The 26,475-nt window shown below is 38.2% G+C and overlaps 2 protein-coding genes across 23 annotated transcripts in view; both read left to right on the forward strand.

The window, feature by feature from the left end:
* Nucleotides 1–11,571, forward strand: part of CSDE1 (cold shock domain containing E1) — a 36,464-nt gene extending 24,893 nt beyond the window's left edge. For all 22 annotated transcript variants that reach the window (XM_070607640.1, XM_070607655.1, XM_070607648.1 and 19 more), the window contains 8 exons: nt 2,393–2,500; nt 3,111–3,286; nt 3,910–4,022; nt 5,236–5,355; nt 8,172–8,350; nt 9,204–9,367; nt 10,124–10,256; nt 10,657–11,571. In XM_070607640.1, the coding sequence (XP_070463741.1) occupies nt 2,393–2,500; nt 3,111–3,286; nt 3,910–4,022; nt 5,236–5,355; nt 8,172–8,350; nt 9,204–9,367; nt 10,124–10,256; nt 10,657–10,704 (1,041 nt within the window). In that variant the 3' untranslated portion in view covers nt 10,705–11,571. The remainder of the gene's footprint in view (nt 1–2,392; nt 2,501–3,110; nt 3,287–3,909; nt 4,023–5,235; nt 5,356–8,171; nt 8,351–9,203; nt 9,368–10,123; nt 10,257–10,656) is intronic.
* A 463-nt stretch (nt 11,572–12,034) lies between these two features.
* On the forward strand, nt 12,035–22,086 carry NRAS (NRAS proto-oncogene, GTPase). Its single transcript, XM_008522831.2, has 7 exons — nt 12,035–12,202; nt 12,706–12,833; nt 14,895–15,073; nt 16,968–17,127; nt 17,970–18,093; nt 18,444–18,485; nt 18,592–22,086. The coding sequence occupies exons 2-5, from the start codon at nt 12,723–12,725 to the stop codon at nt 18,087–18,089; spliced, it is 570 nt and encodes a 189-aa protein (XP_008521053.1). The 5' UTR covers nt 12,035–12,202; nt 12,706–12,722; the 3' UTR covers nt 18,090–18,093; nt 18,444–18,485; nt 18,592–22,086.
* The last annotated feature ends 4,389 nt before the right edge of the window (nt 22,087–26,475 follow it).

Consider the following 26,475-nt stretch of genomic DNA (forward strand, 5'->3'; position numbering starts at 1 on the left):
AGGTAAGAAAAATCCAGGGTTTCTTTAGAAAGCGCTAAGTAGTTTGACAGGAAGATGGGTTTATTTTTCTTGGATGGAGGTGAGTAGGGGAAATGGGATGAAAAATCAGGACACAGCTAGATTGAGAATGTGTTGATTGCTACTCTAAAGAATTTAGACCTTGTTCTGTATTCAGAAAAAGATTTCTGTTGGAAAATGACATCAGGTATGCACTTCAGGAAGATAATGGCTATATTGTTAACCCTAGAAGGGGGCAGAGAAAGACAAGAGGCTTGATAGGAAATTATTTAATGGTTTAGATAGTCCTTGCACTAGAGACAGAGATAATGGATGTAGACAAGAAAAGATCCATGAGAGAGATGGTGGAAAGTAAGGTAATTTTAGAAATAACTATTTAGGAGCCAGAAAGAACAGAGAGAGCAGCTTGCTTACCACTTATTTTGTAGCTTGGAAAGTGACTTCACCTCTGAGCTTCAGTTTTTAAACTTAAAAATTATTGTCTTAAGCCAGCCTTGATGAGCCAGGGGTTAAAGTTTGGCTCTATCACCACTCCGCAGCCCAGGTTTGTTTCCTGATCATGGAACCACACCATCTCAATCTGTCAGTTGCCATGCTGTGGTGGCAGCTCACATAGGAGACTTAGAAGACTTACAACTGGGATATACAACCAGGCACTGGGGCTTTGAGGCGGGGAAAAAAAAAGAGGAAGATTGGCAACAGATGTTAGCTCAGGGTGAATCTTTCCCTGCAAAAAAAAAAATTTTGTCTCCTGTTTTGTTTAAAAACCCCTCACAGTGCCTAGCCCATACTAGGAATTTCACAAGTGGCTGATGGTGCTATTAACAATAATAAAAATAAAATTCATTGGGCCGTATTTTTAATGGCTTTTAGCTCTTGGAATGGCCTGCTTCCCAGATGTCTCTGGGAAAACTGGGTTGATCAAGACAGCCTTTGTGTGAGACTTTTCCTGCCCTTTTGTTGTTATTTTCTTCTTAGGCCAACACTGTATCCTAGTAAGTCCTTTAGTATTGGGCTTATGATAGTATATTACACTTAACCTGTTTATGAATCTGTCTCCTCTACTAGACTGGACTCTTTGCAGGCAGGGATTGTCTTATCTCTGTTTAATATACTTGGTATGTAGTATATTGGCTGGATATTGAGGTTAACGGCTAGAAAAGAGTTGAGAACAAAAATGCTGAGATTTTGAGTTTGGTTGACTTGCAAAAGAGTTGATGCCATTGGAGTCAGGCTTGAATTGACTGGCATCATCACTCTTGACTTAACCAAAGTCAAATCCTTAGCATCATTTTGTACGGCTATATAACCTTGGTCAAGTTTGTTGTTTTTGTTTGATTTTTTTTCCAGTTTTATTGGGAAATAAGATGCATCACTGTATCAGTTTAAGGCATACAGCAAGTCACATTTTTTTTACCCTCCTAAGACTTTCCTAATTTGTGAAATGAGAGATAAGAGTAATTGTAGAGATGGTTTTATTGTAACATTAAATTTGATAGTACAAAGTGCCTAACATAATGTCTGGTACATTATAAATGTTCAGTAAATATTATTATATAATAGTTATAAGTGGAGTATGAATGGTAGAAGAGTAGAAATTAATTGATTTTGAATATGTAATAGTAATAAGTTCTGGAGCTTAGGAAAGGAGTCAAAGCTAGACTAGGGATGTGGGCATTATTCCCCATAGAAATGATAGTTGAAACCATAGAAACATTATAATTTATGTAGTGGCTATACAATGTCGTTGTTTACTGTATGATTCTATATGACATACCTGAAATTTCTCACTTTTGAGGAGCTAATCTTTCTCGTATTCAGCAATTTAAGTGTTATTATGGAAACACTGGTGTATCATAACCTAATCACTTGCCTGCATATCCAATGCCCTGAACTGTGCTAGATCCTGTACCAAATTAAATTCTCATGCATTGGTAAATATATTGATTAACATTATGTATGAAACACTGTGAGATACTATAGGAGATTCAAAATAGGCACTACAAAATCTTCTTGCCCGACAGAATTTCTACCTGGTTGAAAATACATGCCCAATTTGATTTCTGATTGGCTAAGAGAAGTATAGAATGAGCATATTGTAAATTTTCAATAAGTTTTTCCTTTTTTCCTCCTCAACAGCAAAAATTAGGTTATTAAGACTAGAAGACCCAGTTACAGCAGATTGAATCAGTCCTGGGTTAAGGCAACACTACCACTTTATTCATATAAAATTCTATTATTGTTAGAGAACACTGGAGTAGGAAATCCCTACAGCTCTGCCAATCCTTTGCCTCAAGGGTCTTTAAGAACTGTAGCTGCTTATATTGCTTTTTTGCTCCTGGTTTTTTTCGTTGTATTCTGACTTTTTCTTTAGGAGGCTGAGGATGGTGTTATTGCTTATGATGATTGTGGAGTGAAATTGACTATTGCTTTTCAAGCCAAGGATGTGGAAGGATCTACTTCCCCTCAAATAGGAGATAAGGCAAGATAATTCTGCTTATTTGAGAGAGGGAGGGTTAAAGGTTGTCATCTTAAACATAAAGCCTAGAAAATGGTTCAAGTTTTGTCAAGTTTTGATTAAAATTTTTTGTGCCTACAGGTTTAATGTATGAACATCTTTCTATTTAAAAGCAGTTTATTCAATTAGAATAGGATCTAGCAAGGTCTTTTTAAAAGCTTTTTGAGGAGTCACTATTTAAATTGTATAAGATATGCCTGAATCAATTAGCTTAGATAAAATTAATAGTATTGGTGAGAAAGTTAAAACAGTCACTGAAACGTCATCAAAGTAAAATCACACCAAAGATTTTACGTTGCTTTTCGTTTTTCTCATACTTAGTACTTATGGTTTTCTGATACCCCTCCTTTAGAGAAATTAAGAATCTATAAGGAATACACATTGGAGAATAAAATTTGATCCTTTGTGAAAATGGAATGAGACTTAGAAGTCTGGTGAAAATCTATTCCATCAGAGTATTTACAAAGAATATTTGGAGTGCAAAGTATGGTTTGGGGAAGTTATGGAGCTTAAGGAGTTAAGGAGCTTGGTGTCTAAATGATGTGCTATTAATGAGCATCCTTGTTTTTCACAGGTTGAATTTAGTATTAGTGACAAACAGAGGCCTGGACAGCAGATTGCAACTTGTGTGCGACTTTTAGGTCGTAATTCCAACTCCAAGAGGCTCTTGGGTTATGTGGCAACTCTGAAGGATAATTTTGGATTTATTGAAACAGCCAATCATGATAAGGAAATCTTTTTCCATTACAGGTGAGGAATGCCTTTTAGGAAGTTAGAGCTTACCATGCATCCTTTGGTTTTGAAGTTAAAAAATGTTTACTATTAGGTGGTTATATTTTTAATCAGAAATTTTATATTGGTAAAATTATGGCAATTTATAAACTAAAATTAATCATCTATCTTTATATAGAGAATGTGTGGCCAAAAGATATAGAAAAGCCTGGATGCTTGAACATTGGATAGGAGCCTTTCTGCTTCAGTGAAAGAATACTTTTTTATATGTTGCTACCAGAGAGTTGTATATTTGATTTGGTATTATAATATAGCATAATGGTTAAGGGCATGGGCTCCTAGAACCGGACAGTTGGAGTTTGAATCCAGACTCTGCTGCTTACTAGTTTTGTAACTTTTATTGAATGAAATTAACTTCCTAGTATCTTAGTTTCATTATCGTGAAGCTAGGGTTTATTATGGTACCTCTTCATAGAGTGTTTCTGAGGATTAAACGAGTCAATACATATAATGTGCTTAAAAACAGTATCCAGCATAAGTAAGCACACCATGAATGTTGTTATAGAAGAAATAAAGACTACTTGCTACTGTTGATGTTTGTGGTGATTGCTTATTCAAATTGTCATTTCCTTTCCCCCCAGTGAGTTCTCTGGTGATGTCGATAGCCTGGAACTGGGGGACATGGTCGAGTACAGCTTGTCCAAAGGCAAAGGCAACAAAGTCAGTGCAGAAAAAGTGAACAAAACACACTCAGGTAATGAATTGTGACTTGTAGTTAGTCAGCCTGTGCTTTGGGTGAGAGATAAAGGGATAGGGTGGGATAGGGAGCAAAAACCCAATTGTTCTAGATCAGTGTTCTCTGAGTGTAGTCCCCAGATCTAGCAGCATCACCTGGCTGCTTGATAGAAATACAAGTTCTGTGACCCTTCCCCAGACCTACTGAAACTCTGGGGATGGGGAGTCTGTTTTAACAAATCGTTCCGGTGATTCTGATGTACACGGAAGTTTGAGAACTACTGTTCTAGATATTTTAGGTCATTTGCTTTAAGTTTATTTCCAATTCGATATCTTTTTTAAAAATAGCCCCAAGATATAAATCTTCATGGGGTTGGGGAAAGAAGGATTTCTCTGGAAGACCATTTTGGAGAAGAACGAGTCTAAATGTGAAAAACAATGGGAACTTAAGAAAATCATTGATATTTAGGATCTCTGACCTTTAAAAGATCTATAGCTCACTTTTGGCTTTCATCTTAACTCCCCAAATAACACTTGCTCTTGGTGAGGCTTAGAGAGATGACAGCCAAGAATGTTCATTTCAGTTTAATAAATATATCTAAGTGCATGCTGTGTTTTAGATACTGGGGGTATAGCAGTAAAGAAATTAGACAAATCCCTGCCTTCATTGAGCTTATTTTTTAGTGGAAAATACAGGCAAACAAGATGAGTAAAATTACGTAGTATCTTTAGAAAGATATAAATATTGGGTTTGCCATTGTAGAGCGCAGGGAAGGCCTCACTAAAAAGGTGACATTTGATCATACGGAAAGGGTGAAAGAGCAAGGCATGTTTTAAATTTGTATACTTGTTAATTCTTTAAACAAATTATTTAGTTTGGTCAGGAAGACTGGCCCTGAGCTAACATCTGTTGCCAATCTTCCTGTTTCATATGTGGGATGCCACCACAGGCTAGCTTGATGAGCAGTGTGTAGGTCGACATCCAGGATCCAAACCCGCGAACCCAGGGCCTCCGTAGCAGAGCACATGAACTCCACCACTACGCCACCAGAGCTGGCCCCACAAATTAACTTTGTCTTAATGGTAGTTTGGAAATGTTTCAAGAATAGCAGGCAACCAACCAACCCTCTTATGTTTTAACATTTCTTCTGATGGCTTTTGCTTTTTTCCTTGTGGGATAGAGTTTAAGTAAAACCCCATTGAATGAGAGGTATACGTGCTTTGTTTTGTAGTGAATGGCATTACTGAGGAAGCTGATCCCACCATCTACTCTGGTAAAGTCATTCGCCCATTGCGGAGTGTTGATCCAACACAGACTGAGTACCAAGGAATGATTGAGATCGTGGAGGAAGGTAAGAGCATCCTTGTCAGATTGTTTGAAATTTGTCTTACCTTCACATGAGCACTTTGAAGGTTTTAAAATATGATGGTATTTGTTGTAATTGTTTTCAGATTCCTTAAAAACTGAATTAAGGAAAAGTGACTTTTCCCCCCGTGCTTGGTTTTTATTTTTATATCCCTTGGGTCTGAGATCAGCCTGGGTTTGTGTTGTGAACAAATGACTGCTGTGTAGTGAACAAATGACTGCTGTGTAAGCATATGACTTATAGGTGAGCAACTAATTGAGTTATATTGAAATAGACTGAGAACAAAAGGTCATACCAAGAATTTGCATTTGATGTCATGTGATAATCAAATATTCACAATTGGCTGGGTTTAGTACAACTTTATAATTTTCCTCTATTATTCACTAGTTATTTACATCAGTATTAACACTTTTCCTAGTAACGATTCAATTCTATAAACATTAGTGCTTCCCATAAAAGTTTACTATATCTGTTCCCTTTTTTAAAGCTTGGCACCTGAGCTAACATCTGTTGCCAATCTTCTTCTTTTTTCTTCTTCTCCTCCTTCTCCGCAAAGCCTCCCCCAGTACATAGTTGTATGTTCTGGTTGTAAGTGACTCTTCTTGTGCTGTGTGGGACGCTGCCTCAGCATGGCCTGATTAGCGGTGCCATGTCCACGCCCAGGATCTGAACTGCTGAAACCCTGGACCGCTGAAGTGGAGAGCACGAACTTAACCACTCACCTGCGGGGCCGGCCCCTATCTGTTCCTTAATAGCTAGAGTTCCATGGGGATCCTACTGCTTGTCTCTAAGCCAGAGCTCCCTATATTTTTCATTTTCTGTTGTTTTCTCTCCATCTTCAGTAACTCCATGAGTTCTGGTGCCACCTTTTACCCCTAGTTATTACCACCAGAAAGACCAATTTTGTGTGTAAAATAGGTTTGCAGTAGAAGTGATAGTAGGGAACATTAGTATAGCAGAATTACCATAATGGGTTGATGAGAGCGGTTCAACGAAAGATGATAGCTTGACTCACAAAGAGAATAGGTCTTGTGTTATCTAGGAGTCATAGAAAGAACATAAAGTGGGGAGGAGCAGGTCATTTGAGAGAAGGAAAAGAACCTTGATAACATGTTCCTTTACCACATGAGTTCTTAGGAATTTCTGTTTTACATAGAACCAGTACTGCCTCACACACACACCTCCAAGTAAGCACTGATTTTATAGCAAATCAGTCTTTTAAACTAATGCCATGATGACACCATACCCTTAAAAGGGCCATTAGGGTATCAGCAGCTAACTTTAACTCTTGAGATAATATAAAATTGCCCTTCTTCTTCCTCCTCTCTAACATGCTAATTTTACTTTATTTTGTATTCTACTTATTCTTCAACTCTGGCTATAGGATATAGTCCAAAGCAAGGATTTTGTGGGAAGGGAATCTCTGAAATCTCTAAGCCTAGAATTTTCTGGGACTAGACAGACCATATTTTCCCACTTGGTGGTGAGAACAGCTCTTTTACTTAGAAATACAACTGTAACTCAATATAAGACCATGGGTTTTGGAGTTGGGCACACCTAGATCTGAACACCAGCTCTTCCACCTCCTAGCTATGTAACCTTGGACAATTTCCTAACTCAGTTTCTTCGTCTTTCAAATGAGGTTAGTATCTTCAACCTCAGAAGTTTCTATGAAGATTAAATATGAATCAGTATTAAGTGTTTAATAAATGGTGGTTCGTATTGATACCACTGCATCAGACCTGCTGTCTCTAATCCTTCTGCATGACTTGATCTGTTGGAAGTATCTCCTCGAAGTTTTTGATTCCTGTATGTTTGAAAAGAAAAATCTTTGCTTACCCCTATAATCATTAAGAGAATGGTTAAAATAAAATCATTTCCAGTTCTGAAGCTTCCACTCCAACTGATGTCTTTCTCCTCTTTTCCACTTTATTGCTTCAGTGGATTCACCATGCAGGTGAACTGATAGGCACCTGAACTCTGTGGGCCCAGTTTTTATCCACAGCCTGCACTGACGTGCCGCCAATTTTTTACTCTAGGGCAGAGCTCAGCAGATATGGTGGCTTGTTTTTGTAAATAAAGTTTACCTGAAACTCAGCCATGACCATTCATTTACATGTTGTCTTTGGTTGTTTTCTCACTACAATAACAAAGTTGAGTAGTGACTGACAGGATGACTTACAGACCTAAAATATTTACTATGTGGTCCTTTAAGAAAAAGTGTAAGGAGCCCTGATCTAGGAGAAGGTTGCCTGTTGGTTTGAGGGAGCCACAATCAGAACAAAGAACGGAGGCAGAATACCAAAGAAATTTATTTACATTGTTTTTGCCTATTCCTGGCTTGTTGTTTAATGCCCAGCTGGGCATGGGTCAGAAATATTTTTGACTGGTTGGCTCATATTGTGAACTTGGAAATAAAATAATCTGGTGGATCATATTAGCAATCCATAGTGCTTAGAAACCCCAAATAAGGGAAGTTAAGACAGGGAGGGAGTGGGGGATAGAGGGGGGAAAAAAGCCCAAATATGTAGGTAATGAGATTGTGAGCGATAGTGTTGTTCTTAATTTCATAAATGCAGTTTAAAACTCCTCATTAGCTAGTAAGGAAATAATGAGCTGCAAGTTCTCATTTGTTTTCGTGGTAGTATTTAGCATTTAGGATTTCACTGAAGCTTTAAAGTAGAACTATTTTTAGGGAACAATACATTTTTAGCAACTTATTTATAAATTTATTAGGACCATCAGCAGAGAGCTGTTGTGAAATATTAGCTTTTAGACTTCTTATCTCTTTCTCCTTACAGGGGATATGAAAGGTGAGGTCTATCCATTTGGCATAGTTGGGATGGCCAACAAAGGGGATTGTCTGCAGAAAGGGGAGAGTGTCAAATTCCAGTTGTGTGTCCTGGGCCAAAATGCACAGACTATGGCCTATAACATCACACCCCTGCGTAGGGCCACCGTGGAGTGTGTGAAAGATCAGGTAAGTGATGGGATCTCGGGGTCTGAATTTGATCCTTTTATGAATTGGTAACCAAATAGTAACCAGAACCTTCAAATTTTTTCAGCCAAGGGGAATCATCAACATTCATTTGGTTACTTCTACTTTGCCCCTTTTTCAGTGATTTGAGGTAGCTTATAAAAGTATGAAGAAAACCACATGGAAAAAAAATGATATTAGCAAAAACAAAATAAGAGTGGTATTAATAACTAACATTGCATGATAGGGACAATAAATTCGGAATGAAAGTTCAAGAATAGAAAAACTATAGGTTTTGTACACTTTAGCTCAGAGCTTACAGATCACACAAAGAAACTATGTGTAGTAGTAGTCATAAAATAAGCTTTGGCAAACAAAGCTATTCCTGGTTCTGAGATCTCAGGGAAATCCCTTTGAGTCCTTAATGAGGACATTTGTCAGTATTGGTGAATATAACGTTTTGTCTGGCTATTTCTTATGGTACCATAACCCAGGAATTAAAACACTACATATGTTCAAGTAACAGTTCCCTAATAATGTTGCTTGATTCAAAAACTTAGTTCATATACTACATAAAGGCACAAGGTGACCTTTCTTTACTTGTTTCAGTCAGGCAGTGATAGAGTGAATGGCAGTAATTTCAAAGACATATTTCTTCCCTGGCAAGTTTTGCAGGCCCATATGCTGTTAAATTATAGCACAGACAACTGAACTAGAGTATCAGCATTAATACCATGTTTTATAAATCCCCTTGTAGTTAGGGTCATGCATTGTGCTTCATTCAGAGTGAGGTGCTTTCCCCCACCGTGGTATGTCTTTTTCTTTAGCTACTGTCTTATTTTTTGCCCCCCTCCAGTTTGGCTTCATTAACTATGAAGTAGGAGATAGCAAGAAGCTCTTTTTCCATGTGAAAGAAGTTCAGGATGGCATTGAGCTACAGGCAGGAGATGAGGTGGAATTCTCAGTGATTCTTAATCAGCGCACTGGCAAGTGCAGCGCTTGTAATGTTTGGCGAGTCTGGTAAGTTTTTGTTGTTGCGTTAGTAATCTCCCTGGACTGTCAATTTATGTAATTTCTGCTTTATCATGTTGCTTCACTTTTCCATCACTGCTGCATTTATCCTCTTCTGCCGCTTTCTGGTTATTTCTTGATACTTAGGTCTTTTTTACCTCTAGTCTTCATCATCTAAATTTTCTAGTCTCATAAATCTGGCCCAATGAAACATTAATTGAGCACTTACTATGTAATAGATCTTTTTATATAAAAGACCTTTTTATACAAAAGATTATGTAGTCCTTAAAGGATTCTGCTTAGCTCTTTTTCTTTCATTAAGCCATCTCTAGGTTATATGCTGCTTAAAATTCTATTTTCTAGTTCAGCAGTTTTGACTCTGTGCTTGCTCCCCCCCCCCCCCCCATTAATCAATGACATTGTTACCATGAGAGGAGCCAGGAGATCTAACTTTTTTAAGATTTTTCACATCTGCTGCCTTGTTTTATGTCTGTGAAACTGGTCTTCTCTTGTTGCAGAGCATTCTAGGGATCACCCTCACCCAACTGATTCTTCTAGCTCCTACGCAGAAATAAACCTTGACTTGGGAATAAAAACATAAACTTGTCTGTCCTGTCTTGCTAGCTAGCTGGCTAGATGAGGCAAGAGTCCCCCCTCATTAAAACTGAGTCATTTGGATAGTTAGGTAGAAAACACACTCCTCTGCAAGTACTTGCTTTCTTCCCACCAAATGTTGCTTCTTCTCACCTCTCAACTTTGTTACAGTGAGGGCCCCAAAGCTGTTGCAGCTCCACGACCTGATAGGTTGGTCAATCGCTTGAAGAACATCACCTTGGATGATGCCAGTGCTCCTCGCCTAATGGTTCTTCGTCAGCCAAGGGGACCAGATAACTCAATGGTATGAGGGCATACAAGGTTTGCCCCATGGGGTTGGTGGGGGGGCATGGCTAACAGACCAACATAGTATTTGAGGTCCTATTTCAGCATAGCTCAGATAGCTTAACAAAAGCAAAGATCTTCAGTATTGCTTATAACTAGTTAGGACTCCCTCCATATTGATTCAGCCCCTAACATAATGGTTGCTTACAGTAAGAGACATATTTCTTCGTTTTCCTGATACTTTGAACATAGTTGAGGTAATAAATCAGGAGGGCTTGTTACAGATTTCCTCCTCTGGGAAAAAATTGGTCGTGGTTAAGATGATTAAAAGTAATGCTTTTGTAGTTCATTTTGGAATTATGAATGTACTGTGATTAACATGCATCTGGGTCATTAACTGCAATTTTATTTCTTCACAGGGATTTGGTGCAGAAAGAAAGATCCGTCAAGCTGGTGTCATTGACTAATAACCACATCCACAAAGCACATCATTAATCCACTATGATCAAGTTGGGGGGATTCTGGTGAAGGGTTCTGAATATCTCCCTCTTCATCCCTCCTAAAATCTGGAATACTTATTCTATTGAGCTATTACACCAGTTTTAACACCTTCCTCGTGTTATGTTTAAAAAAATAAATAAATTTAAGAAAACCATTTTAAAATTATGCACAGTTGCAGCCTGGAAAACTTAAGGTGGCGCCTTATAGTATCAATTTTAGGAGCTTTATTTGGTGCATTTAACGCAACTGGTAATTGCAAAATCCACTTTGCCTGTGTAAGTGAAAAATATAGACTGTTATCTTGTTGGCCCTATGAAATTCTGCACTTGATATTTAGTATATACTCTACCTTCATTACTTCTGGCAAGATGTTCTGCCTTAGCACTCAGTTGCATTCTTTTTCTTTCCTGTTCATTATGCTTTAATTCTGAGGACCATATGAGGGTAGAATATATTAAAAATTACAAAAATTTGTATAGGCAAACCATTTCCTTAAGTTGATGGCCAAATGTTAAAATGTTATTTTTCATATCATTTATAATCTTGTCACAGTCCACTTAACGAAGTTTGGTTAGATTTCAGTGAAAATTATCTTCCAGAGTAGTTTTTTTTCCTAGGATGGGGGGGGTAACTTTACTACAATTAGAATGTATGGTGCAGAATTTCATGCAAATGAGGCGTGCCAGCAGTGTGATAATTTAAACGTATTTAAACGAAAACAAAAAGACGAATGCACAAACTTGCTGCTGCTTAGATCACTGCAGCTTCTAGGACCCAGTTTCTTTTACTGATTTAAAAACGAAACAAAAAAAATAAAAAAGTTGTGCCTGAAATGAATCTTGTTTTTTTTATAAGTAGCCGCCTGGTTCCTGTGTCCTGTGAAATACAGGCACTTGACCCTTGGTGTAGCTTCTGTTCAACTTTATATCACGGGAATGGATTGATTTCTTGGCCCTCATCTTGAATTGGCCGCATACAGGGTCCCTGGCCAGTGGACTGAAGGCTTTGTCTAAGATGACAAGGGTCAGCTCAGGGGATGTGGGGGAGGGCGCTTTTATCTTCCCCGTTGTCGTTTGAGGTTTTGATCTTCTCTGGGTAAAGAGGCCATTTATCTTTGTAAACACAAAACATTTTTGCTTTCTCCAGTTTTCTGTTAATGGCGAAAGAATGGAAGCGAATAAAGTTTTACTGATTTTTGAGACACTAGCACCTAGCGCTTTCATTATTGCAACGTCCTGTGCGGGAGGGGCGGGTCTGGGTGCGGCCTGCCACATGACTCCGGGGTTGGAAGCCCACGTGGCCGGGGCGGGGACTCGAGCGCCCGGGGCGCCGACTGATTACGTCGCGGGCGGGGCCGGAAGTGCCGCTCCCTAGTGGGGGTTGTTCATGGCGGTTCCGGGGTCTCCAACATTTTTCCCGGTTGTGGTCCTAAATCCGTCCGAAGCGGAGGCACCAGAGCTTGAGGTAAGGCTCTGGCGTGTGTAGCTTTCGGCTTTGGAGCGTACAGGCGTCTCGTTGTTCCCAGAAATCGAGCGGAATCTGCGAGCTGGAAACAAAGGCCCTAGGCGGGGGTCCTTGGTTTTGAGCCCTACAGTGAAGGTCTGTAGAGATAGGCGGGCGAATAAGAAGACGGGGCGTCCTGGAGGCGTACCCCCAGAGCTGAGAAGACTTGAGGGAGGAGTAGAAAGGGGGGTTTCCTTCACCTTAGGCTGAGGGCGGAGCCCAAGGACTGTTGGAAAATAGACGAGGGTGGGGGTAGCTAGACGACTGTAATGCAGAATTCTGAGGCCCATAGTAACCTGCCCGTGGTTTTTTGCATTCCTGAATCATTTTGAGAACCAAGTGGAGGGCACGTGTATGGAAGCCATACGTTTCAAATTTTGGTTTTAGTTACTATTGATTATAGAAAGCTTTGAAGTACTGTAGATGTGGCTCGCCAACTAACCCTAATTGCTGCCTTCCGACAGGTTCTTGCTGGTGTGAAATGACTGAGTACAAACTGGTGGTGGTTGGAGCAGGTGGTGTTGGAAAAAGCGCACTGACAATCCAGCTAATCCAGAACCACTTTGTAGATGAATATGATCCCACCATAGAGGTGAGGCCCAGTGGTAGCCCGCTGACTCCACCTCTCTTTCTTCCGTTTTACCCTTACCCATACCCTTTCGCTGTTCTTTAGCTAAAGGAATAATCAGGAGAGAAAGTATAAAGTTATTTTGGGTGCTGCCTTCAGTAATACAATAAGTCAAGCTGGAATGTTTGTGGAGAATTCATTTTTATTAGCTGCTGAAGATTTTCTGAAAAGCTTACAATTTTTAACAGTTCTGTAAACTTGCAAATTCAGGGTTGAACTCATTTAGTTTCTTCATGTATGACATCTGTATTAAAAAGAAACACAGGCCATAGGTAGAGGGACTGAATGAGAGCAGGATGGAGATAAAAGATTCAGAGATCTGGATATTCTGCAATTTTCATTTCTTAGCTAGTTGAAGCTAGAAAGAACGGGACATTTTGAGTCACTCTGCCTAGGATTTCAGTCCCTTGTTTGCAGCTTAAAGTTATGTGATGTTGAGCAAATCACTTAATCTCTGTGACTCTCATTTTCCTCATCTGTTAAATTACCATAAATTTGTCTTGCTTACCACACAGGGATGTTGTGAAAAATCAAATAATATCTTTAAGTTTTTTGTAAATGGTAAAGTGCTGCATAAATAGTACTTGTTTAAAGATTCTTTTGTTTTCGTCGGAGTTCACGTTTTAGACTGGCTTCAATGAATGGCATCTTAGGTCCTTTAAATAAAAGATTTTAAAAGCCTTTGTAATTTTATTCAATTTAGAATGTTTGACTCTAAAGGTTGTTTTCTTGTAATCCACACGCTGCTCTTCCTACCACCCAGCTACTGAGTGTTTAATCAATGCAAGCTAACTCTAGTATAGCCATTATTAAAAATTAGTCATTAGACTTTGGCAAAAATCTTTATTTTAGGCTTAACAGCTTTTGTATTAATAGTTAGAAACTTTTAATATCTTTCAGAGTTTTATTTATTAAGAGGTAATTTACATACAGTAAAATACTTCAGTGACTTTTTAAATTTGTGTATACTTAATGTAACCACCAGTCAGATAAAAATATAGACTATTTCCAGCGCCCGAGAGAGTTCTCCCTTGCTCCTTTCCAGTCAGTAAACTCCCCCACCCGGCCAGGAAATAACCACTTCTCTGACTTCCATTATCATAAATTCATTTGACTAAAACCTATCTTTGTAATTATAATTTTGCTCATTTCCTCAGAACACTCATGCATTTAACCGTATTTCATGCCTCAAGGAAGTTCTGGCAGTGTGAATTCTATGTTAATTTGAGAGTGTGTTGCAGCCACACGATGAAGTGAGTTACAGAGGAACTGATCCGTGGGCTGGGAAACTAGGTGGAGTTCTGTTTCTAGACCCATATCTTTATTAAGTGTGATGAGGTTATTTTCTTGAACTGAACTCCCAGAACATAAGTATTAAAATACAAGTAAAATTTTTGCCTTAGAACCAAATTGAAATTTTTTTTATATGATCTATGCAAGTCTGTCTTCCTGAGGAATTAATTATAACTATACCTTGTTTGGAACCTTTAAGAATTTCATTGAGGAATATTTGCCAAAGGTACAGTCTGTCATGATGAGAAAAAGATTCTGATGTTATAACCTTGTCTGAAATAAAAAGTATTTGTGTATTTAGTCATAAACACAAATGACACTGTATCCACAGCCAGGTTATAATTCTTGGAGGTATGTTTAGAATTTTAACTGTACCGTAAACAACTCAAATAAGAAGAGTCCAGTTCATACCTTAGTAAAATACACTGTGAACCTAATCTCTAGTCTAATTGCCGTAGAGCTGTCTTTTGAATTACCACATTTTTTTCATCTTTTCCAGGGATGGAGTGACCACATTTCCTTTCTGCAGGCATATAGGATTTGGGGCTTTTTTCCTAGGGTGACATTAAGGACTTTCTGTTTGTGATTATATATTAGCAGTTTGAGGGACAAACCAGAGAGACAGAAATGGACTTGGTTAGGAGCTTATTTAACCTTGGCAATAGCATTGCATTCCCTGTGGTTTTTAATAAAAATGGAATCTCCCTCTCTCCCCACCCTCCACACCCTCAGGATTCTTACCGAAAACAGGTGGTTATAGATGGTGAAACCTGTCTGTTGGACATACTGGATACAGCTGGACAAGAGGAGTACAGTGCCATGAGAGACCAATACATGAGGACAGGCGAAGGCTTCCTCTGTGTATTTGCCATCAATAATAGCAAATCATTTGCAGATATTAACCTCTACAGGTACTAGGAGCATTATTTTTTCTGAAAGGATGATCTGTAAGTGTGTTCTGAAGCTTTGTGGGGGAATGAGGATAACACACTAGGGAAGATACAGCTTTTTAATTAGAGGAAGAGTTGGCTTTGGCTTTAGGCGGTTTGACATTGAGAATCTGTAGTTATTACTGAAAGTTAATACTGGAATTTATTTTATATAATATACTGTGGCTAGAATGTGTGATAATACATAAATAAAGCTTGCTAATGGGAATGGTTCAAAACTAAAGGTGTTAGGAATTCAAAGAAGAAAAACACCTCTGAGAAACATTCTTCAGTAATAGAAGATATGATAGGAAGAAACAAATGGGGAGTAGATACAGATGAAAGCAGGGCAGAGGAACATAAAGATGGCCTTTCTCCATCGACCCATAAAATTTCAAAGCACAATTGGACAATAAAAAATTCTAATATAGCATCCTTATTTTATAGAATAAGAAATAGAGTTCAGAAGGTGATTTGTTAGGTTTTCAGAGTCATGGTTGTTATTACTAGCAAAGCCGAGACCAAAAGCCCAGGGCTCCTTTTTCTTAGTTCTGTGTTCTTTAAGCAGAATAGTGGTTAAGATTATAGATTCTGCCTGGGTTGAAACTTGGCTCCATCATCTATTAGCCATAGGACTTTGGAGCAAACTACTAAATCCCTGTGCCTCAGTTTCCTTATCTATAAAACGGAGATAATAATACCTACCAAGACTTGTGAAAATTAAACGAGTTAATAAATATGTAAGTCACTCAGAACAATACCTAGCACATAGTAAATGCAGACAAGTGTTCTGCCTACAGCCTTAAATCCTGGCTTATGCTCCATCCATGTGAAGATGTCTGCTCACAGAAACAAACTAGTCCAAAACTGAATTCTGTGGGGTTTTTTCCCCTAAACCTTCTCTACTTTCCATTTTCTCTCTGAAAATAATAGCAGTACTTTGCCCAGCACTTGGCAAGCACCTGATAAGTATTTGCTGAATTTCTGCAAGTCATTTTTCTTCCTAGGCTGTCTTTTATGTTATCCCTTAACATAGGCTACTGCCTTGACCCCAAAGCACATATATAGATGGCTAATATGTGCATTTCAGGTCCATGACTTTGTAGGTGATGCAAGGGTAGAGTCTAGAGCAGTGCAGTGCAGGATGGTAGCCACAACCATATGTAGTTATTTAAATTAATTAGAGTTAAATGAAACGTAAAAATCAGTTCCTTGGCCACTTCAGCAACTGACTTCACAGGTGTTCAATAGCTACATCTGACTAGTGGATGTAGTTGGACAGCACAGATACAGAACATTCCTGTAATCATAAAAAGTTGTATTGGACAGAGTTGGTCAAGAGAATCTAGAGCAGTAGTTTTCTAAACTACTGTGTTTAGAAAGCACTGTGTAAGAGCAGTTCTGGTGTTTTCTGTTTTATATCCTGGACTTCCAGCTGTAATTTTATTTGAAGAAAATGTATGGACACCACCCATCTAGAGAAGTAAATAGACTGTATTTCATTAAATACTGTCACTCAAGGGAACCTCACAAAGTTTAGAGGCAGTGAGCTTTTACTTTTTATACTTCAGACCTTAATCTCGAGTACAGTTTTGCATTGCCGATTAAATCTAGGCCAAACTCTTTGGAGAATCAGTGAGCCTAACAGAGGCATGTATCAAGACAGAATAGTCATCCATTTCCACTGGAAGGTGAGTGGTACTTGGCTTCCCTATGGCTGCCACATCAAGTCTAAACTAGTCTCCTTAGTAAAAGTGAAACTCAGTACTGGAAGCTAATAGGGCTAGATAAAATTTGCCAGATTCTTTTTGTCCTTGCTGTTTATCCCTTCCTAAAAGCTTTTTCTTATGTTATGATAACATATTCCCTTTTTTAGGGAACAGATTAAGCGAGTAAAAGACTCAGATGATGTACCTATGGTGCTAGTAGGAAACAAGTGTGATTTGCCAACAAGGACAGTTGACACAAAACAAGCCCATGAACTGGCTAAGAGTTATGGGATTCCGTTCATCGAAACCTCAGCCAAGACCAGACAGGTATAGTACAGCCTTCACCATCTGGCAAGGGTTTGTTTAAGGCAGAAAAGTTTGATTAATTGACTCTGCTAGAGATATGATCCACATTCTTTGTTGTTAGGGATTTTTAAATTAATGTTCTTTTTTTTTTTTTTTTTTTTTTTTGAGGAAGATTAGCCCTGAGCTAACATCTGCTGCCAGTCCTCCTCTATTCGCTCAGGAAGACTGGCCCTGAGCTAACATCCATGCCCATCTTCCTCTACTTTATACGTGGGGCGCCTACCACAGCATGGTGTGCCAAGTGGTGCCATGTTCACACCTGGGATCCGAACTGGTGAACCCCGGGCCGCCGAAGTGGAACATGCGCACTTAACCACTGTGCCACCAGGCAGGCCCCAATGTTCTATTTTTTTAATCTTCAGTTTAAACCCAAAATGAACTTACTAATATTCTGGTGTGACATTTTTACTCCTGCATTAGCATACACAAGTATTTCTAAAATGAAGACTCTTGATTAAAGATACTTAAAAAACATGAGTCCTTTGTCCATCAGCTGCAACCACTGTTTAGGGCTTAAGCCCTCCTGAATGGCACCTTTGGATCTGGTAGTACTGTGTGTCCCACATTACCTATTTTCCTTTGCTTGAATGTTATTTTTGGAAAATGTGCCATTTGTATATCAGCCCATTAATGTGAGTCAATAGGAGTGCTAAATTTAGTGTCCTCTTCCTAAATCACTCTATTTTTTCAGCTAATAATTTCATAATTGGAATTTTAAATCCACATAAAGAAGTACAAATGAGGGAGAGCTTACAACTTGGATTGTGTTTATTAAGCTGTCTTTATCATTTTCTTTCTTTTAGGGTGTTGAAGATGCCTTTTACACACTGGTGAGAGAAATACGTCAGTACCGAATGAAAAAACTCAACAGCAGTGATGATGGGACTCAAGGTTGCATGGGGTTGCCGTGTGTGGTGATGTAACAAGGTGAGCATGTGGTCTCTTGACATAATTTAGATATTACTATTTAGCGTCAGCAGTTTGGAGGAGTGTTGCTGTTATTTTTTCTATATTGCTATTTAACTGAGAGTTTCTGCTCACTTGTAACTGTAAAATATTTTCCTTATGGTACCCTTTCTGAGAGTACTGAGGTCTAAACTATTTTTAAAACATTGAATTATTTTACAGACATCGTTACATTTTCAATAGTACTAGAGATTAGAAGACATTATTTATGAAATGTGTATATATCATGTTCTTGGCACTGACCAGGATTTTGAAGGATCACTACATCAAAACTAGATGATGATGACATGGTGTGTGTTCTTTTCTTATAGATACTTAGAAAGTTCTAGCATCAGAAAAGAGCCACTGTCAAGGTAGGACAAGTTGGAAATGAATATATTATCATTCATGTTGATTTCTTAACCTTGTTTTTCTTATACTCTCTATGTGCCACTTACGCAAATTCTGTCTTTATTTCAGCTGCACTGACACCCTGGTCCTGACTTCCCTGGAGGAGAGAGATTCCTGTTGCTATCTTTAGTCTCACAAAGAAGCTCCTGCTACTTCCCCAACTCTCAGTAGATCAGTACAATATTCTCAGTCTGAGAAGTTCTCAGAATAACTACCTCCTCACTTGGTTGTCTGACCAGAGAAATGAACCTCTTGTTATTCCCCAGTATTTTTCCACCCTGGGTTCTCCCCTAACACACACAGATACACCTCCACCACCCCACGTTTTTCATCTGAGAAGCAATTCATGCTCTGAAACAGAGAACCAAACCATAGACATGAAATTCTATACAAAACAATGTCTTGAGCTCTAAAGTAGCAACTGCTGGTGATATTTTTTCTTTTTACTGTTGAACTTGGAACTGTGTTGGGTTTTGGAGAAATGTCATAAATTACTGTTTTGCTGAGAATATAGTTAATGTTGCTGTTTGGTTTATTTGTAATGTTATTGGCTATATTCTATAAACTGGCATCTGCTCTGTATTCATAAATACAAAAGTGAATACTGACTTTTGAGTCTATCCTAGTCTTCTCAACTTTCATGTAATTAAATCTAACTTTCACAATGAAGTGCCTTTTTCCTAGAATGGTTTGTAGACTTCCTTTACAGTACTTCAGTGGAATAGATGTCTCAAAACCCATTATACATGAAAATGAATGTCCTAGATATGTCTGTGACCTGTCTACCATGGAGGGAAAGATACACCAGTATGATAGCAGATGCCATTTCTTACATTTATGAAGTTGGTTTTCCAGAGACCTGTTTTTGGGCTCTCTCAAGAGAAAGATGAAACTGGAAACAATTATGAATAATTTCATTTAATTTTTACCTAATCTCCAATTTTTTTGGTAGGTTACTACCTACAAAATGTATGTAGTTTGTTTCTTCTAGCTTACTGATAACCTAATGTTCAATGAACTTCCATTTGTATTTGAATTTGGGTCATATCAGAAAGCTCTACGTTTGCAGGTGTTCAAAATTGTAAAAATTCAATACCGTTTTATTTAATAGCTGTGATCAATGATTTTCAAGCCTCAAATATAATATATTAATAGATACATTTTCACTTCATATTATGGTATCTTATGATGTATATAATTGCCCTCAATCCCTTTCTCACCCTGCCCTCTGTTCCTTGCCCTACAGCAATGGTGGCTTGGTTATTTCAGTTGAGAAAGCATGGTGCTAATAGACCAGGGCCACAGTTTCAGAATTTGAGCGAGCCAGGTGGCATCACAGAAAGAAAAATTCTTCCACATTTGCTCATTGCTCCAGTAACTCCAGCTAGTGGCTTTGCCAGATGCATGCTGTTAGTCTTGCAAGAAAAGAAGAGGTCAGTTAGCCACAAATCCTTTGCCATGACTGGAAAAACTTGGTATCCTGAGGGGGGGTCAGCTTAAAAGTCTTCATAAATAAAGCATCTGGACTCTTGTTTTAACCATATGGGAACTCTAAGCCAATATTTTTTCTCATGTTTTTGAGAATGAGGATGCCTCAGAGCAAAATTTTTAAATGTTTCTTTATTCATAATGTTCTTTGAAGGGTTTAAAACAAGATGTTGGTTAGTCTGTGGCTACCAGATAACAAGCTGATGAGTTTGTTCAGAACAAGAAGTAGCCTTTGGATTGAAATTGCTGTTTGAAAAGGGAATGGGAAATATAATTCATTGTTAGGAGGATTTTTAGGCTTGGCTTTTCCATTTGCAGATAATATCCTGTTAATTCTAATGAAAAATGGACTTGGATAACTTCTGATAAAAGACTAGTTCCAAAATGGCCACTTTCTTTTCTGGTCTTCTAATGTGTAAATATTTATGGAGGTCCTCCATCTTCTAATAGGAATTTTCATTTATTAAGCAAACCCCACATTGCCTTGAAATGAATTCAGAAGAGGGGAAGAAACATACTGTGCCCAGAGGATAATAAACCCAGAGAGTTGTGCTCCTTAGGGTTAATTCAGAGAGCTTTCACAGTACTGTCAGCACCTGTAAACAGAAACTCTGCAGCTTTGTTTCTGCTCCTTTTGGAGCATTGCTCTGTAATTTTCTTGAGGCTAGATTGAGGCTTGTCACCTTAGTTGTCATCAGTGTCAATGTTGCTGTCTTCCTCTTCCTTCTCTTGTCTATGTGACTGACAGCATGACTCTTTTTAATGTCAAATTAAGGAAAAAGATACTCATTTTTGGCTCTTGTGCCCATAGCCCTTGTATGTATGTACCTTAAAGATTTCTAAAGTATGTTCTAAGCACAGAAGTATCTAAATGGGGCCAAAATTCAGACTTGAAAATGTTCTTTAAATAGCTTCTTAAGAAGTTACACTTAGGTGTGAATTTTGGCACAATAGAGTGACGAACTTATAGTTAAATGCTGAATAACTTCAGTTGGTGTGGTAAAAATACGGTTTTTAGAATCTGTTTGTGATTGCTGAAAACAATTCTAGTTTACCTCAAAATCTGAAAGTCTCTTTCCCCAAGTTAAGTGCCTGGCCAGCTGTTATAAATTACATATTACTTTATGTTTGTTTGTTTTTTAAAGGTTGCACGTTCAAGAGTGTGAAAATAAGATGTTCTTTCTAAAGGCTACCATGCCTAATCTGTTAAGTGCTGTATTTGCTCCAACAGCTTACTAGAATGTTACTTGGTAATAGTATATACTTAGTACAATTTTCACTTTAGGGGTGTAATAGGTAAAATTATTCTCAATACGTATTTCAGTGGGCCCCATGTTTAGTCTTTCATCATCCTTTAAACTGCTGTGAATTTTTTGTCTTGACTTGAAAGCAAGGATAGTGAAACACTTTAAAGAGAAATTTTGGTTTTTTTCCCATTCCAGAACTTATGAGCATAATCATACTTTGCTTTACATTCAGTCATGAACTCTTAAGCTGGCAGCTACAACCAAGAACCAAAATATGGTGCATTCTGCTTCTTGTAATTCATCTCTGCTAATAAATTATAAGAAGCAAGGATAATTAGGGAGAATATTTTATTTGGGTGGTTTTCTATAAACAAGGGACTATAATTCTTGTACATTATTTTTCATCTTTGCTGTTTCTTTATGCAGTCTAATGTGCCACAAAATTATTTTAAGGTGTTTCCTATAAGGATTGTTTTAAAAGCGTTCTTGTTAGCAGAGTAGTTGTAGATATATTTCAGAATATAACTGGTGATTTTTAAGGGCCTGAGTACTGACCTAAGAAGCAATTGTATGAATTCTGCTCTGGAGAGAAGGGAGGATCTCAGTGAAAGTTGTATGAGTTTTATATTTCTGTGCCATCAAACATAGGTAAAAATAGTAATTGTGCAATTCTGCTGTTTAAATGGGAACTTTTGGCCTCTTTGGCCCTAAATGAAAGGGCTGATATTCTAAGTTGACTATTTTATTGTAAATTAATCCATCCTAATTTTTAAAAATTTGGTTGAATGTTTTTCTTGTTAAATGTTTAAAAAATAAAAACTGGAAGTTCTTTGCTTGGTCATAATTCTTTTTTCCACCAAAGTGCCTTTATTGAAAGTTAGTATTAATTTCAGACTTGTGGATGTACATCTGGGCAGTGTTGGAAGATTTGAGTTCCTCACTTTATCTCAATATAAAAAATGTCAAAGCCTACTTTAAACTTACCTTGGGGGTGATTCAAAGCAGTGATTCATACCTCTAAGTCAGATTCACACACCTTAATATGAAGTGCTTAAAACTACCATTGGAAATATTTTGTCCTGTTTTTCATTACTATACAGTCTACCAATCAGCGTAATTGGAAGAGCATTGGTCTGGGAGCCAAAGAACATAGGTTCCAACTAATATTTTGCTACTCTGGCCCCTAGTTTCCTCATTTGCAAAATAAGGAAGTTGAGTTCCCGACCCTAATTAAGGAGATGTAGTTATAAAAGAATGATTTCAAACCTAGGCTTCACCTAACACTGGAATACTGTGATTATGAGGACTTCGGTTTATTCTGCCAAAGACATTGGTTTATTCTGCCAAAGACATAGAGGTTTTTTTTACTTTTTCCCTTAGAAAGGGGGCAGGGAGGCCCCCCTATTAATATTTGGCTGAATTAAGCTTAAGGAAGCCAAATTTAAGTGACAAAATACCGTTTGCAGATAGGACTACTAGAAAGAGTATAAATATTTTAGATTGTAAAACGTATATGGAAAAAGAAATGGAATTATGGGCTTTGTGTATCTAAAACAGATTTCTCCCTTGAATGGATTACCTGTGCCTTACTTCAGATTATTTTATGCTAATATTTGACCTCCTAGTAACTGAGAGGAGAGGAGGAAATCATGTTTTCTTACTTTTGATGATTGCTGCTGTTCTGTTTGGCAAAATGAAGCTACAGAGAGACAAGCTGAAAAAGTAGCTAAAGAAGCTTGTTTATTTGGGATATGAGGAGACCTCCTATGCATCTCTGTTCTAAGTTTTCTGTTCTCTTAACAAGCAATACTCAGGGTCACTAAAAGGCCAACATAGTTGTATGAGTTATTTGATAGCCATAAATACATGTAAAGGGGCCAAAAGGTCATGCTAGTGATCATTTTGCAAAACTGCTTAAGAGACATTTCAGAGAACCTCCAGCTCCGTGACTTGAGACTGCAGGAGAATCAATGCCCAGTATCTCAGTGGGAAGAGTATGCTTTGTAATGGTTAAAAAATAACTAGGCCATGAAATGTCATGCTTTACCTTAATAAAAGAAAACTGGAGCTGCAGGAACAGAAAATTCAGGTAACAAAAATTCTGCAGTACCGAAAGGAGCATTAAAATGTTCAGATTAATGAACTGAAAATAGACCTAGTGAATTGATCGTTCTTGCCTGGAGACTTTGTATTCGTGATCTACTTCATACTTGCACCAAAATAGGTTATCTATTAACCAACCGGGGGAGATAGGGAGCATGTTATTTTTCAGCCTAAAAGAATGAACTTGATCTCTTCTCAAAACTCGTATAAATAGAGATGACCATCAGTTTGTAGGAGCCATCTAAAGTGAAAATGAGAGGTAGCACCTGTGATGTTGGGGGTTAAGTGATGTTAAATGTTTCTAAAGATAGAGGCAGCTACATGCCTGATGGGGGAGGATTTGGTTGGAACTGAGCAGTTGCCTACTAGAGCCTTTAGATGCAGGAGCCTGAAATATTATCCAGGTTAGGAAAAGCAGTCTCTTAGAATGGCTGCTGTGGAAGTGATAAAATTGGCACTATTGACACTCTGTAGGAACTTAAGGTGTGTGGATTACATATGATATTTAAGTCTGAAAGAAAACTTGCACATTTTAATTCATCTTAGGATCAATCAATTGTCCATATTTACAACTGAGACCCAATATCCCTGGCATGGTTTCTTAAAAATCAGTGGAATGAAGTTTAAACTCATCGTCAAAGTTAGATCAAGAAATCTCTTAAGTTTATGCTTGTTTTGCCTGTGAATTTGAGGAGTTTGACATTTAATGCTGAAGTCCAGAATGAAACTCTAGCATGGCATATGAACTAAAATTACCAGGGCCTGTGCCCCTGTTGCCCCATAATTCTGTAGCTGGTGTGACATTCCCTCCCAGAGAACCACACTGGGATCTCATTGTGAGGCATGACCACATGCCCTAACAAAATATTTTTGTTTTGTTGGCTCAGTAAATTTTCCTTTTGACTTTCCTTCCTAATTCATTTAGCAGATTTTTATTAAACACCCACCGCATGCCTAGGCACCATGCTGCTCTGGCCACACAGCAGTGAACGAGATAGATGCTGGTTCCTTATTATCTTTTATATTCTGTTGAGGAGAATCTCTAAAACAAAATTTCTTAGTTGCAATTTGGTGATTGTTTCAAAGGAGAAGGACATTGTTTACTCTGAGACATAACTTGCTTGGCCTCAGTGTTTCAACTGCCGCCCATGGTCACCACCTTCCCGATTTTTCTGAGAATACTCAAGCCCACCCAAGATGCATCAGAACCTGTCTGACGCCTCATTGTCTCTTGGGCCTCTCCTTTTCAAGTCAAGACTCCATAGAAACAGAAACTATTGATATATTGCTTCACAATTTCAAAGTGCTCTTACATACCTCATCTCATTTAATCGTGCACAACAGCCATGTGAAACAAGAATGGCCTCTATTTTACTGATGAGAAAACTGAATCCCCTAAAAATGAATGGATTTATTCCAGATTTGAAGCCAGGTCTCCTGATTTTGGTCCACCGGTAGTTTTCAAATCATGCTGCTCAAAGCTGGTGGAGTTGTTATAAGAAGACTTCTGAGAAAGACTGAGTGGGTGGGGCTCTGCTCTTCCCCATCAGCCTCCCTTCACCTGAAGCAGTTCCACTTTTATCCGGTTTTCATCTCAAACTTCCATCCAAGATTTAACTTGAGGATTTCATAAGTAAAAGTTTAAAAACAGTTGATTTCACCGATCTACTTCTACAACCGTCTTTCAAGCTGGGAATGATTAGGTCGCACCCTCATGTCTGGTCCCAGAACCCAATATTCTAGTCGCAGTCATGGTCATTGCACAACTGAGCAACAGTGAGGCAGTATATGACACGTGGTTAAGAGCCCCACTCTGGAGCCAGAATATCTGGGCTTAAATCCCCCTCTACCACTTAACTACCTCTGAGACCTTGGGTAAGTTAACCTCTCTGTACCCGAATTTCTTCACCTATAAAATGGAGGTAATAATAATTCCTCAATAGACGGTTGTGAAAATTAAATGAATTAGTATATGTTAAAAAAATAACAAAAATTTGAAACAGTGCCCAGCACCGTTATTATTGCACAGTTCCCATATCGTGCCTCCCTCTGTCCTCTAACAGTACACTGTTGAAGTTTAGATTATTTTGTTAAAAGCAAATTGCTGAATTTCAGTTCCATTCAAGAGACAGGAAATAAAGTCAGTTTGTCTCATGGAAAAGGATGAGTTATAAATTTGACTTCTTTATTTTTAGGCACGTATGGGAAACCATTACTGACAGGAAAATGAGCCTGAATCCTGTAAAATACCATAAAATTCCACAGGTTTGGTTATACTCCAAACTAAAACTCATTCCTTAGGTATAAGGTAACTTTTATATACCTCTAACATGGTGAAAAAAAAAAGTCCATAGTTGCTGCTGACAAAAGGACTGTATTCCCCAATCACAAGTTGTAATGAACTCAGAACTGCTCTCACTGAAGCAGTGTAACAAAATATTAAGCTGATCCTGAAAGTTTACTAATGGCAACCCTGAGCTCCCTAGAATGCTTTGGCATCTCTGAACCATAAGTGACTGAGGACGTGGGGGTGACGGCGGGGCGGGGGGTCGGGGGAGGAGGGTGAAGAGCAGGTTGAAAAGGGGCAGGAGTTCCCAGCAGGTTTCCCAGCAGAAGGGACACCTGCTACAGCAGAACAGAAGAGCTTTCTGGATAAAAGAAGCCAGGCAGCAGTGTTGTCCTGTGTACAGCTCATTCCTCTTACGTGTCTGTCCTCTCCTTCCTGTAGAGCCTCAGGTCACAAATATCTCTAACTCGAAACCAAGAAATCTCCCCTTTAAAAAATACATTTGTAAATTTGTTATTTGCAACTCTGAATGTTTTCCAATGAAATAGTGTTCTAAATGATGATTAGGTTCTCAGGTTAGCTCCAAACAATATCATCCATAATATAGCTGAAATACTCAAATTAACAATTTTTAAAAGATATACAATGCTTTTCTTTTGCTAAAAACTAAAGCAAAAGATAGAATTAAGTGAGACTAGGTTATCTTATACACTGATGCTTGAATAAAAACAAGCTTAATTACAGAAAAAGGATGAGTAGACAGAGATTGCCCCATCGAAGGGAACTTCTGGTCATTTTCCCTGAAAGGCTATAGATGATAATAGGACC

The sequence above is a fragment of the Equus przewalskii genome, unplaced genomic scaffold (genome assembly GCF_037783145.1).
Source record: "Equus przewalskii isolate Varuska unplaced genomic scaffold, EquPr2 ChrUn-13, whole genome shotgun sequence".
NCBI lineage: Eukaryota > Metazoa > Chordata > Mammalia > Perissodactyla > Equidae > Equus > Equus przewalskii.

Excerpts from the sequence above, each read along its gene's own strand:
- NRAS (XM_008522831.2), top strand. The coding sequence starts at position 12,723 with ATGACTGAGTACAAACTGGTGGTGGTTGGAGCAGGTGGTGTTGGAAAA. Across the intron at positions 12,834-14,894 it reads AATATGATCCCACCATAGAG|GATTCTTACCGAAAACAGGT; the intron begins GTGAGGCCCAGT and ends CCACACCCTCAG. Across the intron at positions 17,128-17,969 it reads CCTCAGCCAAGACCAGACAG|GGTGTTGAAGATGCCTTTTA; the intron begins GTATAGTACAGC and ends TCTTTCTTTTAG.